Source organism: Drosophila montana, unplaced genomic scaffold (assembly GCF_035044405.1).
Source record: "Drosophila montana isolate Dmon_TW-CO22-7 unplaced genomic scaffold, ASM3504440v1 contig_3200_1, whole genome shotgun sequence".
Taxonomy (NCBI): Eukaryota; Metazoa; Arthropoda; class Insecta; order Diptera; family Drosophilidae; genus Drosophila; species Drosophila montana.
The window spans coordinates 3,395,402-3,413,146 of record NW_026998080.1 but is presented as its reverse complement, the minus strand read 5'-3'; the positions used below and the strand labels follow the sequence as shown (position 1 = coordinate 3,413,146).

At 43.2% G+C, this 17,745-nt stretch overlaps 4 protein-coding genes across 6 annotated transcripts in view; 2 read left to right on the top strand and 2 right to left on the bottom strand.

Moving 5' to 3' along the window:
- Positions 1–587: 587 nt before the first annotated feature.
- On the bottom strand, positions 588–1,700 carry Prosalpha5 (proteasome alpha5 subunit). Of its 2 annotated transcripts, none has more exons than XM_064687642.1 (3): positions 1,565–1,700; positions 1,354–1,500; positions 588–1,289 (listed from the first exon to the last, which is right to left on the bottom strand). In XM_064687642.1, the coding sequence occupies exons 2-3, from the start codon at positions 1,484–1,486 to the stop codon at positions 685–687; spliced, it is 738 nt and encodes a 245-aa protein (XP_064543712.1). In that variant the 5' UTR covers positions 1,487–1,500; positions 1,565–1,700; the 3' UTR covers positions 588–684. The 2 variants fall into 2 exon arrangements, with proteins under 2 accessions (XP_064543712.1, XP_064543713.1); XM_064687643.1 differs by having other exon boundaries at positions 1,354–1,488; positions 1,565–1,650.
- A 2,742-nt stretch (positions 1,701–4,442) lies between these two features.
- Vajk4 lies at positions 4,443–6,225 on the top strand. The gene is made up of 4 exons (XM_064687640.1): positions 4,443–4,588; positions 4,672–4,911; positions 4,972–5,451; positions 5,527–6,225. Exons 1-4 carry the CDS (start codon positions 4,580–4,582, stop codon positions 5,800–5,802), a joined length of 1,005 nt encoding a protein of 334 aa, XP_064543710.1. The 5' UTR covers positions 4,443–4,579; the 3' UTR covers positions 5,803–6,225.
- A 915-nt stretch (positions 6,226–7,140) lies between these two features.
- The window catches only part of Roc2 (Regulator of cullins 2), a 28,591-nt gene continuing 17,986 nt past the window's right edge, over positions 7,141–17,745 (top strand). The window contains exon 1 of the mRNA XM_064687639.1: positions 7,141–7,375. Coding sequence (XP_064543709.1) covers positions 7,222–7,375 — 154 coding nt within the window. The 5' untranslated portion in view covers positions 7,141–7,221. The remainder of the gene's footprint in view (positions 7,376–17,745) is intronic.
- Positions 10,097–17,547, bottom strand: Tret1-1 (Trehalose transporter 1-1). 2 transcript variants are annotated; one of them, XM_064687636.1, is made up of 7 exons: positions 17,273–17,547; positions 14,982–16,078; positions 14,682–14,832; positions 12,488–12,613; positions 11,114–11,899; positions 10,765–11,050; positions 10,097–10,697 (listed from the first exon to the last, which is right to left on the bottom strand). In XM_064687636.1, exons 1-7 carry the CDS (start codon positions 17,402–17,404, stop codon positions 10,510–10,512), a joined length of 2,766 nt encoding a protein of 921 aa, XP_064543706.1. In that variant the 5' UTR covers positions 17,405–17,547; the 3' UTR covers positions 10,097–10,509. The 2 variants fall into 2 exon arrangements, with proteins under 2 accessions (XP_064543706.1, XP_064543707.1); XM_064687637.1 differs by lacking the exons at positions 14,682–14,832; positions 14,982–16,078; positions 17,273–17,547 and adding an exon at positions 12,705–13,007.

The following is a 17,745-nucleotide window of genomic DNA, read 5'->3' as shown; positions in this document are numbered from 1 at the left end:
TTTGGTTTCTTAGGATAAACCAATTTTCAACTTTATTATTTGCCAAACTTTGTCTTAGATTGAATAGATTGGAATTTGGTTAAATGTGTCTCAACTATATCCAAAACTCAATAGATCGTTCTTCCTATATAATATAGTAGTCAGATTTTGATATCTTGATCACTTATATAAAAGCTATATAATATAGGGGTCCGATCCAGCCGGATCCACACATATGTGGTACCTGCAACAGATAGTTTAATGAATGCCTCATAACTGAGAGAATTGTGCATAGAGACTTACAAATGGATATGCCCACATCGACTCGGTGTTGATACTGGTTAAGAATGTACATAGATTATAAAGTCGGCTCATTAAGAAGATATGATTTCAAGCTTATACAATTTTACTGATCGACTGCATTTGTTAAATCCCTAATTGCATTGAAGCATTCCTTAAAGTATTGGCATCTCTTCTCTCAAAAAGTGTTTTTAAAATGATGATTTTGCTTCATTCAACAAAATATCAATTTATTTATTAGAATAGATATGTAGGCAGAAATCGCTTATAGCCCACGATATGCCCCTGACTGAAAAGGTGGTGAACAATTATTTCTAAGCAGATCGATTTATAATCCCTTTATTCACATATAGTTTTAAATAACCAAAATGTAGCTTGTGTTTAGAAAATGCAGCTGTGATTCGTTTAGACCAGTTCCTCAATTAGTTTCTTAACCTCATCCTCACCCAGCATGGTGAACTCTTTCTTTGACGTTGTCATGGTCATCAGCTCGACATTGGTCTCGTTTAGCTTCTCCTCCATGACATGCTTCAAAGTGTTCAAGCACAGATCGATGGCATCTTTAAGCGACATCTCTGGAGTGTATTTTTCCTGCAGGTTCTGTTGTGCGCCCTCGCTGCCAGAGCCGATCGCCTTGGCGCAGTGTTTAATGTAAGTACCGGAGGGATCCATGTGCCAGAGCTGAGGCTTGCCATTCTCGATGCCGGCAAAGAGTATGGCCACGCCAAAGGGACGACTCATGGCGGAGGCGCCATCACTGTCGCCGCTATCGCCGAACTGTATGGCCAGCGTGGCGACGGCCTGGGCGCACGACTCGACGGTCATGGCCTCGTTGTAGACGAACCAATGGTTCTGGCACTCGACACGAGCACGCTCTATCAATGTGCGCGCATCGGCCATCAGGCCAGAGGTGGCGCAGCCAATGTGCTCGTCCACTTTAACAATCTTTTCCACTGTCTTTGGCACCATCATCTTCGAGGTGATGCGCTTTTCCACGGCCAAAACAACGCCTGCGAAATGATCAAAACTGTTTTATTAAATTCAATTATGAGTACCTTACTGTCCAATGCTTACTGTCATTTGTGCAAATGCCGATGGCAGTGGAGCCCAGTTTGATGGCCTCAATGGCATACTCCACCTGGAAGAGGCGGCCCTCGGGCGAGAAGGTGTTTACACCACGGTCGTACTCAGAACGTGTTAGAAACATAACTGTATATATAACTGAAATTAAAAAAATATTATTTAACTGCTTAATTTATTATTGAATTGCAAAATTACTGCTTACTGTTCTTTTAAATTGACTATGAAGCGACAAACAATCCAATTTCCAAATGCCGGAATGACTTTGATGCCAAAATGACTTGCGTATAAAATGACGGCAGCAAACGGCAGCGCTTTATTGGCAGTGCTGTACAATCCCAGAATAAACAGTGCTGCACAAGGCAAGCAAATCATAAATTAAAAGCGGTCACACTTTGCTACTGCTTCGTAGCGCCATTATTTGAAATGCTTTCATCATGCAAATAAACCTAGCATATCATGCATAAATAAAATATTTATAATTTTAGAAATAATTGTTCTTGCTGCGAAATCCTGCATTTGACACTCTTGCACGACTTCTTGATTTTGATTATTAAACTTAAATATTCAATTGTAAAAGAGAAAATGCGTTCAATTGCAAAAACTGATTTCCCTTTTATGCTTTATGTCCAGTAAACCGATTCTGCATTCAATCATGCGAACATTCAATTTAAATTAAAGCGAGAAATTAACTGAAATATGTCACACGGATGTAAAGTTGTATTAATCGAAGAAAGAAAACCAATTTAGTCGAATTCACGTTTAAGTGTGACGATTTTCGATTGTAAATTTTAACAAATGTTCAACATAATTTAAAAAGACGTACATATGTAAATTTTGACCAGTTTTGTGTATTAAAAAACACCGTTTCAAGGACTCGACACGAAGAAGTTGCACAATCTCTTGAAACGGCTTACTGTTGTTTATGGCTGATTAACAGAATGAATGAACAAATGCACCAAAGAAAGAAAATAAAGGGGGAAAACGAAGGGCTGAGCAATCTCTTTACCCAGTCAACAAGCAGAAATGACTGATTTGTAACTACAAATAGGAAAACTAATTACTGGGTCAAGGCTATTGTAGCACCCGGCCCTTCTATAACAGATGTTAACTGTGAAAATAAATCAACTAACAGTGACTTTTCCAAAGGGAGAGGCGTCTACATAGCCCACAAATCACACGAAGGTCATTGACCAAAGCGATTTTCGTAGTATGTAAATACTAAAATCAGCTTGCTAATTGCCTTTAACTAGTTAAAACTCAAAAAATTATGGCACCAAGAATTGCAGTTGTTGTATTATTGTAGCTCCAATTCATAATTATAAACGCAATAATGGGCAATTAGTGCGCGAAATACGGCGCTCGACTCGATGACGAAATAGAATAAGCATGTAAATGCCTATGGAGCCGCTGCCGCTGCCGCTCCACTCCTCCCCTCCTCCCCTCGCCGTCCTCGTCCAACATCTTTCCAAAGACTGTCTTCCGCGTCTGTGGCGGGTTTCGAAAAATTTGTACAGCTCGGTACGAAAATGTTTTATTGTTGTTTAATGCATTGCTAATGCCACATGCCAGCCAAAGTGTGTGCGTGTGTGTGTGTGCCATGTGTGTGTGTACGTATGTATATGTTTAATTTCGGCTTTGCTTTAGTTTTAAGCGCACACTAAGTAGCAGCGGCAACTGCATGTTGGTTTTTAAATAGCCAACACTGGGTACATTTTCAATTTAATGACTCTTGTTGCACAAAAACAAAACACAGCACAGCCACACATACACATATAACATAACATATTTACATACATACATACATGTGTACAGTCACGCTGGCAGCTCCTACAGGCTGTAATCACGATCGTGCCACATCGAGTCAAGTCGAAATGTGGCAGCCAAATGGCTAGCCCGAAGGCCCCTGTCTGGGCACACTCAAAGCTGCAAATTGAACCGAACCGATTCTTAACATGAACCGAACCACATTTTTTATTTGCCTAAAGAAGTACATACGCATATTTAACGGTGCGCTTCCGTTAGTTTCAGAAAGCTAAATGAGAAACTAAATATGTAGTTACATACATATAACAAATTTAGTTCACAATCAAATTTGGAACTAAGAACTTAGATCTGGCAAATTAGGTTCATGAAAGGAACCTTCAGGAACCGGTTCGAAAATGTGGGCCGCAAATTGTTGTTGCAGGGCTGTCAGCTTAGTAAGGCCCCCAAGCCCACCGAGTTTTATTTTAAGCATGTTTAAGCTCCAATAAACAAAACGCCCAAAACTGAGATACATTGTTATGGATTACAAAGCCAACGAACGCTGTTGATCACACAAAATGGAATCATGCACAAATATGATACATGGGCGCAACAGCCTATCAAATGTTGGACGCATTGTGTTTAACCTTCTCATTGTTTTTGCCACTTACCACACATTTTGTTTACGACGCCGAGTCAATAGCACAAATGCAATCGCCGAAGATTTACATAATCCGCAGCAACATTGTTCGCTGTCGAGGTGTGCATATTGATATGTCCATGACTGTAACTGATCTAAACAGGCTCAAAACGGAACCAAATCAGACGCGATGTCAATGTCTGGCTTTTTTTTGCATTATATAAAGCCGGTAATCGGAGATATAGCTGTCTTGTTTACATGTTAAACAATCATCAAATCGCAAAATCGCAAACTCACAAAATACACACACGCACACACACACGCACACAGCTATGCATGTGTGTGTGTGTTTTTGTTTTTGGGTCTTTGTAACAATTTCCTAGCTATTGTTATAGGATAACGACCCGATTACCTTGTTGCAATACATCATGCATGGCTCCTGCAGTTGCCAACGGGATGCCTGCTCTAACGTTGTCGATATGAGAAACGAGTTGTTCATATAACACCGAACACCGTTCCTCAACATTTCATTACTAAGCCAAATCCACAACAACAACAACAGCGTCGAGTTGCGAATGTGCGCGCAGTCGCAGCTGAAGTTGTTGCCGCAGTCGCCGCCGTCGCCGCCGCCGCCGCAGCCGCAGTCACAGGCCGAGCTTGGGGAGACGGGCGGGGATTAGTGAATTGCGTTGCGATAGACCAATTTTTTGGTGTATATAAGCTGAGTGCAGCGAGTGAGGGAATCAGTACCAGCTTGGATCTCGTTATTGGTATAACACAGTTTATTGTGGAGTAATTGTTTTCCTCGTGAGACGTCAAAGCAACAGCTCAACAATGCGAATGGTAAAGATCGGATTTCAGTGCGCTCCGAATAGCTCCGAATAGCTGTGCAAGGAATAGCTGCTAAGAACGTTATCCTTTTACAGTTCGTACTTCCTTGTCTCGCCGTGTGCGTGGCAATGGCCCATTGTGCTGCCATCGAAGAGAAGGCCGATGCTGGCGCCACCCCAGCCGAGGATGGCAAGAATGTGGAGAAGCGTGGCCTCCATCTGGGTGACTATCATGGCCATCATCATCATGAACACATCAAGACCGTGACGATTGAGAAGAAGGTACCGGTGCCCTACACAGTGACCAAACATGTTCCCTACACGGTTGAGAAGAAGGTAAGTGATTGGCCTTCGAGGCGTGGAACAATTTAATTCATTTGTCGACTGCCTGGCCAGATCCCCTACGAGGTGAAAGTCGATGTGCCACAGCCATATTACGTCGAGAAGAAATATCCGGTGCATGTTAAGGAATACGTCAAGGTGCCCGTTCATGTGCCCAAGCCGTACATTGTGGAAAAGAAAGTCCCATATGAGGTGAAAGTGCCCGTCGACAAGCCATACGAAGTGAAAGTCCATGTACCAGAGCCCTATGAGGTCATCAAGAAGATCCCATACGAGGTGAAGGTGCCGGTGCCACAGCCCTACGAAGTCATCAAGAAGGTGCCACATGAGGTGAAAGTGGAAGTGCCAGTGCCCAAGCCCTATGAAGTCATCAGGAAGGTGCCGTACGAGGTTAAATATGAGGTCGAGAAGCCTTACAACGTCGAGGTTGAGAAACCCTACGACGTTGAGGTCGAGAAACCGTACACTGTCGTCGTCGAAAAGAAGGTGCCCTACGAAGTTAAAGTACCTGTTGACAAGCCCTACAAGGTTGAGGTAAGTTCAGAGAGTACTTGAACTCCTTATCGAGTAAGAGAATATTAACCATTGGCTTTTGTGTTTCTCGAACAGGTTGAGAAACCGTATCCAGTGCATGTCAAGGTGCCAGTTCCACAGCCCTACACCGTCGAGAAGAAGGTGCCGTACACCGTAGAGAAGCCCGTACCGTATGAGGTTAAGGTGCCAATTGAGAAGCCAATTCCCGTCTATACGGAGGTTAAGGTGCCCATTCACAAGGAAATTCCCGTAGCCCAGAAATATCACGTCGAGGTGCCAATCTTCAAGCACCACGAGCATCACCATGAGGAACACCACGACTACCACCAGAGCCACCACGGTCACTACTAAGGATTAGGAGGCGTCAGTGTGGCCCAGTTTGGCCAGCACAGAACGCGAGCACAAGGAGTATACGAACATCAAAAACAACAAGAACAACAACAATAACAACGAGAAGAAGAATATATGTGAGAGAGCACAAGGACATGGGCGGAGAGTCTTTGTCGCATCCACGCAGCAACGTTGAGCTGGACGTTGAACGGGTGATAAACACAAGGAGGAGAGGAGTCAGAGCAGAAGGAGGAGAGGTTGGAGAAGACGAACAGGCAGCAGTGAGAGGACAAACTAACTGGCTGCTTGGCAACGAGATCTGGCGAATTCCGCAAAAAAAAACTCCACTTTTGCGGAACTCGCATAAGTTTTAAGCCAAATGTGTTATACTTTTACTTGTATCATTGTGTTAGCTGTACGAGTATGAGTTTTTTATTTAAATTATAAGCTAAAGAAACACTGAAAACAAAGCGAAAACCATTAATTGGGCGGAACGGAACGGAGTGGGGTGACGGGAGGGGAGGAGAGGGGAGGGGAGGGGGGCGGATTGCCATTTCAGTGAAAGTGAAAAGCAGTTGCTCGGCGACCCACAGATCATGGTACCATGAACGTGCTGTCGACCAAATTGAAATGAAAATGAAAACTGAAGAAAACCAGTTAAGAGTTGTTGTTGTTGTTGTTGTTGTATCTGCAATTTCGCTGTGTATTCTTGGCCAGTTGGTTATGCAAGCGAGTCGGACGGAGGCGCGATTTGCGATTGCATCACAAAACTAATTGCAGGAAGCAGCCAACACACTCACTGAACGTTCAAATTTACAAAACATTTTACTGGCCAAACGGGCAATCGCTCGTTTGGCGGCAATCGCAAATTTTCGCAATTATTTCTTTAACTGCCTCGTCATAAAGTGTTTGAAAATTTCCGAACCGACCAGTCTTTATGCTTGTTGATTTTCAGTTGCAAGTGTTGGCAACAATTTTTATTGGCAATCGAAGCGCAACCAACTGGAGACGAGGCACAGAGCCACCTGCTGAAACCCACACAAGCCGCAGAGCTCAAGATACGCGAGACGCGGCCTCGTTTTGGCCAAATGGTAACAGTAAAGATATATCGTGATCATTATTGTATTTCGAAATGCTGCGACGTGAGTGCGAGCAATCGAAATTGCAATTAAAATACATTTGTAATGTGTTGTATGGCGGCATTGTTGAAAAAGCGGACGGCAACAATTTGAACTGCGCGCCAAATAGGTAAACACCCTGTGACATGCAGAGTCGTTCCACATATAACAGGGTGTACTGTGTTGTGGATGGTGTGGAACTTGCGGTCCCTTGTCCAGTCACGAGTCAGCTGTTTTTTGTAGATGTAGAAGAAGCAGAGCGGCATTCACATTTCTCAATAAAAACAACTAAACAATATTTAATTTAAATTGTGCTCAAAACATGGCCGATGATGCGGAAAACTCAGTGGACAACAGGCCAGCAGACGACAATAAGCCAGAGAAAATGTTCACGCTGAAGAAATGGAACGCCGTAGCCATGTGGAGCTGGGATGTGGAGTGCGATATATGCGCCATTTGCCGCGTCCAAGTCATGGGTGAGTCGCTGGTCAAGATCGTTTGATCGTTTCTACACATACATACATATATTTATAAATATCTGCTGTACTGGCTGCATTTATACTAAACAAAAATCAATATATGTGCCGCAGCAACAAGAACAAAAGAGACAGCGACAATAAACAATGCAACTGGATTTGGTTCCCTCCAATTTGCACTGAGAATGAAATCAAGCGGGGCTTTTAACAACAAATGAATATATTAAAGATAATGCAATTGATCAGGAGCTTATATTCAGAACATACTCTCACACTCAACTTGAAGCTTTGTTCTATAGAAAAGAACAGTTAGCTACATATGTATATGCACCCCTTCTATTTTTGTTACCCATACAAAAGACCCCAAAAATTGGTTGATATCTAGATATCTACATATATATGTAATATATATAAATACCAGACTATTCTATGGATGTAGCATTGCTTTAGTCGAAAATCATAATATTGTAGGTCCTTAAGTTAGGTTTATATATATTTATATGTATCTATAATAATCACATTATCCATTTCCACTTGTTCGTCTGCTGGCTGTAGTTTCTTACATTCAGGATAACATGATTTTGATATTAGAATATGACTATTTTGTTATTTATTGTCAAATGTAAGCTGTTATTTTAAAGTTGTAGAAGATTTAATATCCTTACAGACATCAATTAGATTAGTTTTATAGTATTTGTCTAGTGAGAAAAACTACTCAGTTTAAACTTAATCAGTTTAATGCGGCAATCTTCTATAAGAACCATATGCTTTTATAGTCCGGGGCTTAGAGTCCCTAATAACTGAGATTTGTGTAAATAATTTGGAAAATAATGTTACGGATAATGACAAAACTGACCGATGCATAGTTTTTTCAATAAATCTATATGAATTGTTTGTACGGATATCGGAAGATAAACATGTCCATATCGATGTACAAAATTTGATATCTCACAATTTCACTTGATGTTTATGTAAACATATTCGGTTTTTCTTATTGAAAATTTGCTATTATTGTATTATACACTTTCAAAACAGTTGCATTAGTAAAACATTAGAAAAAGGCAACGCGAGCCGCATAAACAATATTAGATCGTGGTCGGAACGATTGTTGATATATTATTCAATTAGTAGAGATATATTTTAATAGAGTATATTTTTATCATATCTAAAAATTCCTCCCAGTACTCCATGGGCAGACACTAATCCAGCAGCTAGACAAAATATATATTTATATATTTTATAGATATATACCATATGTTATATATTTTATATACATAGATTCCAATATGAAAAAGCATTTAATTTATTTACCGATTCACTCAGCTGATTGCAAATGGGAGTTCAAAGTTGTGAACATTGTCTAGACATCCTATTTCTATAACCTTACGGAGGGTGTTTTAATTCTGTCATAAAATATGTAACGCATAGAATATAGGATATAGAATAGGATACATCTGCGACCCCAAACAATAAATATCTATATCTAAAGTCCATCTGTCTTTTCTATGCAAACTCATTTCCTTGCTCTGTCGCGAAATTTTGCATGTATATATATGGGAGCTGGTTGAATCGTAAAAGTAATAAAGTTTTTTTATGAAAAACTTATATAGTTTTTTGTAAAATATCTAAGCCAAACTCGGTATTTACAAAGTTAACCATGCTCTTTACACATTAGCATAGTTTTATCAATGCCGAATTACTATATAAGGGTATTTAAGCTTCTGCGTGACGAAAATTCATAATTATAATATTCAGATCCGATTCGCACGAGTCTTTTTATTTAAATGTTTATTGTCTTGGACTCTGACATTCGTTTATATATATTTTCTCTAGTCGAATGTTTGAACAAGAAAACACATTTTACACATTTTGTGGCAAATTGAAAATGTTTGATTTTGGGTAGAGCAGATTTGAATCTTTCATTTATTTGATTATATTATGAGTCTGAGCGAGGCATAAATATATTTGGAATACTGCCCGCAGGGTTATTTCAAAGCATTCCCTTATGCAATTTAGTTTTGATAAGAAGCGATTATATTTTGTTAAAAATAAGTTGCCTTTATTTGCGATTATTTAAATATTTAGCGAGCGCATTATCAGTGCATTATCATCCAATAAATGCAACGCCATTTTTGGAATTTCTTTGCTTTGATTTTGTTCGCGTAACTCAAGCGATAAGCCCGCCAGTTTTGAACTATCTCTCTGCCTCTGTACGTATTCACACACATGAATACGTCGAATACGTCGAATATTCTGTTAATATGAAAAATCAATTGTAATCGTAGCTGATTACGTTACACTATTTTCGCATGCACCGCATGTGCAGCTGCCATATAAGCCCATATGCACTCTAGAATAGTTTTGGGCGAATATATCAAATATTACATATAATGCTCACGTATTTGCAACGACATTGTGGAACTGTAAAATGCATGGCGAAGGTCGCATGCAAATTTCAACTGTTGTTAACCCAGGGGCGCCCCTTCTCCAATTTGGAGAGGGTTCGGTTGAAAGAAAATGTGTGTATTTTTTTCATTTGTTGTATATATGTATATATTCATAGAATTATTTTACAATAATAATTTACATAGACGCAGTTGCTGCGAGAGTTATTTATACTAAAAAAAGATTCATATATATTCTTAACAAGCTGTCTATATTCGAATAGCCAATTGGATTGAACTCCTTTGAGGTGGGGCGGGGGGGGGGAGGGGAGCGGGCTTCTGGATAGTTTTGCATTATATTTAGTTAATAATAATGTATGTCATTTTTCTACAGAGATTACTTCATCATCATCTAGGCAACAAAATTAGTGCTAAACTCATAATTTACACGAATCATAAAACTACGCGACTTAGCGATATAAATAATAATAATCATAATAATAACAATAATTATGTAGAAAGTAAAGGAAAATCTTTTGCTAAAAACAAAGGCACGCTCTCTCATAACACATCTGATACAGTGATAGCTACAATAATCGTTATCGATGCGGGTATCGATACATGTATCGATCTCGTTATCGTTATCGATATCGATTTCTTGATAGTTGTACAACTTAAGCACTAAGGCACTAGACTAATATTTGGTTTGATCGCTTCAAGATCCATTTTTTGGGGCCACCATTCACAGAATTACATGTTGAAGGACAAGGGCTTAATGTTCGCCACGGAGGACATGCGTCGGACGCGTCCCATCATCTTGCGCTCGATGTCCTCCAGCGTCTTGCCCTGCGTCTCGGGCACATAGAATATCACAAAGAACAGGCCGATAAAGCAAATGGCGCCGAACATCCAAAAGGCACCATGTGCGCCCATGAAATCTGAATGGGAACATAATTCAAAGGATTAAGCATTTGTTTGCGGAAATTGAGCGTGCGTGTGGCTCACCTATCATGTCCTGGAACGACTTGGTCACCACGAACGTGCAGGACCAGTTGAAGGCGGTGGCCACCGAGGCAGCAGAGCCGCGTATCTTGGCGGGCAGAATCTCGCCCATCATCAGCCAGGGAATGGGTCCAAAGCCCAGCGAGAAGCCCAGAATGTAGATGACAAAGCAGCTCAGCGGCAACCAGCCCACATTGGAGGTATCCATGCCGCTGGACTTGCAATAGAAGAAGCCGCCCAGCACGAACAGCGTCAAGACCATCATCACGTTGGACACATACAGCAGAACCTAGAATGGAATAGTCTCTTGTAGAGCAGATAAATGGGAAGGGATATCATTCGGCGAACTCACCTTGCGTCCGGCCCGATCGATGAGAAGCGTGGCGATGAACGTTGCTATAAAGTTGACCACGCCCACAATGATCGTGCAGAGATTGCCGTCAATGGTGGAGCCGGCGTCGTGGAAGATTTGCACCGTATAGAAGATGACGGCATTGATGCCGCTCAACTGCTGGAAGAACATCAGACCCAGGGATATGGACAGCGGCTTCAGATTGCTGCGCTTCAGCAGCTCGAGCATTTTGTTTTGAGTCGCCTGTCGGTCGGAATCCGCCTGCGAGCGCATCAGGCCCTTCAGCTCTGGCTCGACGTCGGCCTCCTTGCCGCGCAGCCAGACGAGGGCCTTGCGTGCGCGCTCCTCGCGTCCACGGCTGACGTACCAGCGCGGCGTCTCCGGTATGAGGAACATCAGTATAAGGAACGGCACGGGCAGCGATGCACCGAGGAAGGCCAGCATCGACCAGTCCATGTACGTGCCGGCCACAAAGCAGAGAAGTATGCCAATGTTACCAAATGCCGTCGGCAGCAGACCGAGCGTGCCGCGCACCTCCGGCTGCACCGTCTCGCCCAGGTAGACGGGCAGCGACAGCGACGCGATGCCCACACAGAAGCCGGCCAAGAAGCGGCCGCAGAGCACCATGACCACGTTGACGGCACAGGCAATCAGCAGCCATGAGACAATAAATGGCACAGCCGTCGCCAGGATCGTGTTGCGCCTGCCCAGATACTCGATGAACGGACCGCCGGCTATGCCGCCAACCAGACCAGCCAGTGGCATGATGCCACCTACCCAGGATGCCTGCAAAATGGGAATAGGATTGATTTTAATTGGTAGCCTAATCAGTTTTGAGACAACTAAAGGTTTTTTGAGTCTAGGGAGCTAGCGAGAATTGACTTGGATTCAATTTGTGGAAGGAATCCCAATTCCTTGGATTCAATTTGTGGAAGGAATTCCATTTCCTTGGATTCAATTTCCAAGGAATTCCGTGAATTTGAGAACTACAATTTGAGACAACTAAAGAATTTTCGAGTCAAGGCATCTAGCGAGAATTGACTTGGATTCAATTTGTGGAAGAAATGCCAATTCCTTCATTTTGTGGAAGGAATTCCAATTCCTTGGATTCAATTCCCAAGGAAGTCCGTGAATTTGAGGAATACAATTCGACTGCATTAATGTAATTGGAACAATTGGAAAAAATGCCTAGAAAAATATTGAATTCGCTTTGTAAAAGGAATTTCAAGGTATGTTCGGAATGCATTTAATCCGAAAATAGGTGTATTCTTCCAATTCCAAGTCAATTAAAAGCTTTTCGCTTGACTAAGACTCTGATTGTCCTCTCGTATTCTGTTCTCATTGATTTTAGCTTAAATTGGGGGGTTAACTTACCGCTTGGGGCGTGACCACAAAGGACGTCTGATTCGTGTCGGTCATGGAGACCAGGGCGGGCGAGGTGTAGGCGCTGGCGAAGCCCACGACCAGGGAGCCCAACGAAACGCTGAGCGCAGCGAGCACCTGCAATTAGTTAGAATCGGATAGATGATGTATTAGCAACTGGTTGATTTGATTAGATGGAGTTAGTTCGTGGCGGGTTCTCTTAATCTACCTGAGAGTAGGTGCACTTTGCCTTGGGCTCGTCTATCGGCACCGAGAAGGACACATGGGTGTCCGCGCGCATAAGGATCTTCATAATGGGATTGGATCAAGCTCTACAGCTATATATGGAACTTGTTGTGCTTTTGCTTTAGACTCGAGTCTGGGGCTGTGGCTGTGGCTGTGGCTGTGGCTGTGGCAACCTTGCCTCGCACTGCCGCCTTTCACTTTGAGTTGAAGCCTTGCGATCTGGACTTGGACTTAGACGCTAGTAACGCATTTGTTGCGCTTTGCCGGACGAAACTAAACTGAAACTGAAACCTGTCATTTGGCGACTCGAATGCGGCTAGGCCGTTAGATTTTGAGTGCGATTTGCGCGGTCACGTACGTACATCAGTTTGCACAGAATTATAACGCATGCAGCTCGATTGGAGCTATGTATTGATATGTATACGTATATATATATATATATATTAGCTGATGGATCGCTTATCAATAGGCATTTAATCAGGGCCTCCCCGCCCAACTCAAGATCAGCTCAGCTCAGCTTGGCACAGCTGTTGACATAAGCTTATCACGCTGTTTACGTGTGCCTCCAGATTCCAGTTTCAAGATTAGGTTCAAGACGCAACTTGGCCGGAGTCGACACCAGACAACCGACAATGGACAACCGACAACCGAAAGGCGGTTTACGGCGGTTCCTTGGCACCGAACGTCGAAGCGCTGCTGCTAATATGCAAAGTGCAACTAAGCTGGCCGCACATTTGGCCATCAGCACCAACAGCAGCTGCAGCCGGTCGGTCGGTCGGCAGGTCGGTCGGTCGGCCGGGTTAGGTCAACCAGGGGCAGCTGACGGGCTGACGGGTCCGTTCATCCATCCATCGTGTGTGCTTGTATTTTTAGTCTCGCATAACTTAACTAACTGCGTTATTTCAGTTTCAATTTCAATTAAAGACAGGGGCAGGCGGGGGGCGGCCAATCTGGGCGTGCGAAAATAGCCCGCCACGCGCTTTCCAATGGCGACCCACAAACTACGCTCTAAATTGCGCAAAGAATGAATGCGAGCCTGACTGCTTTATGGCAATATTAATGCCATTCATAAGGCCATTCCCCACACTCACACGCACACTCACACGACACTCACACTCATACACTCGCACTCACATTCGTTCGTCTACTCGAGTACTCATCACACACTCGAGTACTCATTTATAGGCGCCAGTTTAGCAGTCTCAGCGCTTAACGAGCCAACAATGGGACGGCTAAGCATCAGCTACAGCGTCTACGACAATGTTTATGCCTTGTTGTTAATCGCAGCTAATCATAATATTTTCATATTTATTGTCCATACGAGACAAGGTATCACGAATTCGAGCATCAATTTCTGCTTACAATCGAATATTCTTTTTTCTCCTGGCCTAAAAAGTCTATCCAAAGCATTGAAAGTCTTCTCTATCGAAACTCTGCGAGAAGTTCAAAGTCTTCTCCGAGTCGCGATTCTATCTCTCTCAACTCCATCATACTCTCTTCTCGGAGCTTGGATTCTCCGGGAAGACCTACCAGACCCTGGAGAGAAATTATATTCTAGGACTCTCTAAATAACCTCCTTAGTCTCTTTGATTAAGCTCTTCGGCTATGCTTGGGTTATCGCGAATTCGAGCATCATTTTCTGCTTCCAATCGAATCTTATATTTCCCCATGGACTTTTTAGTCTAGCCATAGAATTGAAAGTCTGAGAGATTCTCCAGAAAGACCTACCAGACCCTGGAGAGAAATTATATTCTAGGACTCCAAGCACTCTAAATAGCCCCGTTTGTCTTTTTGATTAAGCTCTTCTGCTATGCTTGGATTATTACGAATTCAGGGAAAACGCATATTGCGATTGTTCTCGTATAAACGTCGTAATTAAGAGACTGTCGCCGCAAACCCATTATAAATCTCAATAAGAAATCGCGATCACATGAGTGCTGTCGTCATTCGTTTGACCTACCTGTGTCCATATATAGATGGGATTCGTTGTGGGCCTGTAGACCTCCAGCTTGGGCTTGCCATCCTCGGTTATCTGGCGTACAAAGGGCACCGCGTGGCGGATGTTGTCGCCCCGCTTGTTGCCCATCTCGTCCATTTCGTACAGTCGACGGCTGCGAATAAAAATAGAAACTGCGTATCAGAGTTTGTTCAACAATCAAATGAATCAAATGGAACAGTTGCGTCATCATCTAGATTGGGGCTTGGGGATCGGGGAATCGGGAATCGGGGTTTGGGAATCGGGGAATTGGGAATCACTCACCTCTTGCGTGAATCTGTGCTAATCGAGCGCTGCTGTTGGAAGCTCTGGCGCGAGGTGAGAAAGTCCTCGTCGCTTTCGCTTTCCAGATCCTTGAGGTCAATAATGACTGGCTTGGTGATGTCCTTGGGCCGATGGATGAGCCGTTTGTGCTCGGCGTCGTCGCCCTCCTCGTCGCTGTCGGTGCTGGAGCCCTGTAATACTTTGTCTAGCTTGAAGGTGACCCGCGGATCGAGACTCTGATGCTTGCGGCCCTGGAATTCGCGCCGTGTCTTGTGAAACTCCTCCTCCGACGAGGAATCCTTGAGCAGATCCTTCAGAAAGCGCGTGCCCTTAATATCGAGCGAGACGTGCTTCTTGGCCTGAAACTGGCGCCGATTATCATTGGCCAATATATGCTTCAAGTCCTTGAGGATGCCCTTGTGATCGACCGATGTCGCCTTCTGCTGCTGGAAACCGATGCGCTTATCCTCAAAGCTATCCTCGTCGCTGCTCTCCGCCGCCTTGGCGGCAACCTGCTCCCCGCGCGGCTTCTCGAACGACACCCGCGAACCCTTCAGCGACTGCTTGCTGCGCTGCAGCTCCTCACCGCCCGTCACAATGCTGCGCTGCTGGCGATCCCGATGCGGCTCCAGCGAGGTCGGCGGCGGCGGCAACGGCGTCAACTCCAAGCTGCCACTGGCCCGCAAGGCTGTCCTCTGCGGCTGCAGCTGCTGCTGCTGCTGTTGCACGTGTATCTGTTGCGGCGGCTCGTTGATGTCCACGTCCTCTAGGAGCGGGCGAAAGGAGAGCGGCGGCTCGTCGTCGACGTCGTGCAGCAGGCGCAGCTGCTGCTGTGGCTGTTGCAGATGCAGCTGCTGCTGCAACTGTTGCTGTGGCTGTTGCAGATGCAGTTGCTGTTGCAGTTGTTGTTGTTGTTGTTGTTGTTGTCTCTGTTGCTGTGGACTCTGGAGATGTGGAAACTGCTGCTGCTGCTGTGGATGGCGCTGCGGCGCCGCCTGGGGAAACGGAAAGGGATCCTCCGGTAGTATTGTGTCCAGGCTGGTGCCTGTATTTGATGTGGACAGATTGCTCTCCACGCGATGGTAGCCCAGCTCCTCCTGCCAAAAGTAGCGTTTAAGGTTAGTCCGATTGCCAACAACAACGTGTTTCGTATTGAAATTGAAATTGAAATTGAAATTCTTAAGCTTCCATGCGGCGCAGACAATTGCGAATTAGTGAATCGTGCCACGACTTTTGATTATATAGCTACTCGCCTCAATGCCTCAATGCGGTGATTACCACTCTCGGCTGCTCTTGAAATCAAAGCCAAAGGTTGCCTCCGGATGACAGCTTGCTAGGCAACTCTTATCTCCTGCCATTTCTGGTTTCATCTACCTTAAACCTGAATTACCCAGCTTATGGGGTTTACCAAATTTGTAACCAGGCTCAGACTAACTTTCTCATTCTATGGAATATCTAAATTGTATTCTTCTTTATGTTAAGCCTTGAAATCGTATCTATATATCTCAGGATCATACCCAAGTATTCCTCCTCTTATGTAAATACAAATCGAAGTTTTAGCTACTCTGGTTATAATCTATATATATATCTATTATAAAGAATTATTTATCTCTTAGTGGAATTCTTCTTCCTTTTCTTTCTGTTAAATCTTGAAATTGTATCTATATATCTCAAGATCAAGTATTATTCCTCTTATGTAAATACTTATCGTAGTTTTAGCTACTCTGATTATAATCTATAGAACTATTTACGTTGTCTTCTTTTTTCTGTTAAATCGTGAACTCGTTTTTCTATATATCTCAAGATCCAGTATTATTCCTCTTATATAAATACTTTACCTACTCTGGTTATAATCTATGTATATCTATTATAAAGAATTATTTATCTTTTAGTGAAATGTATCTTAGCCATTCGAGGGACAGGTCATCTTGTCTGTCTAGACTAACCCTCTCTCTCTCTAGCAACATTTTCGATCTCTAACTCATCTAATATCAGAGTTATATAAAATGAATATCTAACTTCAAGAGGTTTTTTATAAACAAGACAGTATATGTTATGCTAGGGTATCTGTGCTTCGTTCTTCGCTTCAAATTAAATGCTGCAATCAATTGTATTTCAATTAAATTGTGCTATCAAAATTTCAATTGAGGCTGCAGCTCGACCCTATCAGCGGAGTCCATTGACTCCCGGCCAAACGATGCTCAGAACTCGTAAAGCTGATGGATCAATCAGATAAATGGGCGATAATCCATTCAGCTTGCAACATTCTAGGTGAAAATAATGCTACTTACGCCGGCTCGTGTCAGTTTTTCCTTAAGTTTTCCCATGGCGCTGCTCAGCGGCTGATGGTGGTGTCCACCGCCTCCTCCTCCTCCTCCGCCGCCGCCGCCGCCACCGGCGCCTCGATTGTCGCGTCCACTCATCTTATCAATAGCGTCTTGTGTTGAACTTGAACTCTTGGTTTCACCTAGGGCAGCTTACTTTGTTTTCTTTTTTTTTTTCTAACGATTATCAAACAGAGACTTGTGTGTGTAAATTATTGACAAGGTCTCTTTGTCGCTTGGATTTGTGCTTGGATTTTGTCTTTGCTGCAAATAGAATTACGTAAAACGTTAATAAAACTTGCACATAATACACTAATTTGTATAGAAACTATGCAGGTATTTGTAACTAAACTAGCCAATTGATAAAGGTCTGTGCCCAGTGTCTGCTGCTTATCAAGTACCTAGTTGCATTTAAATAGTATATATATTATTTATAGACT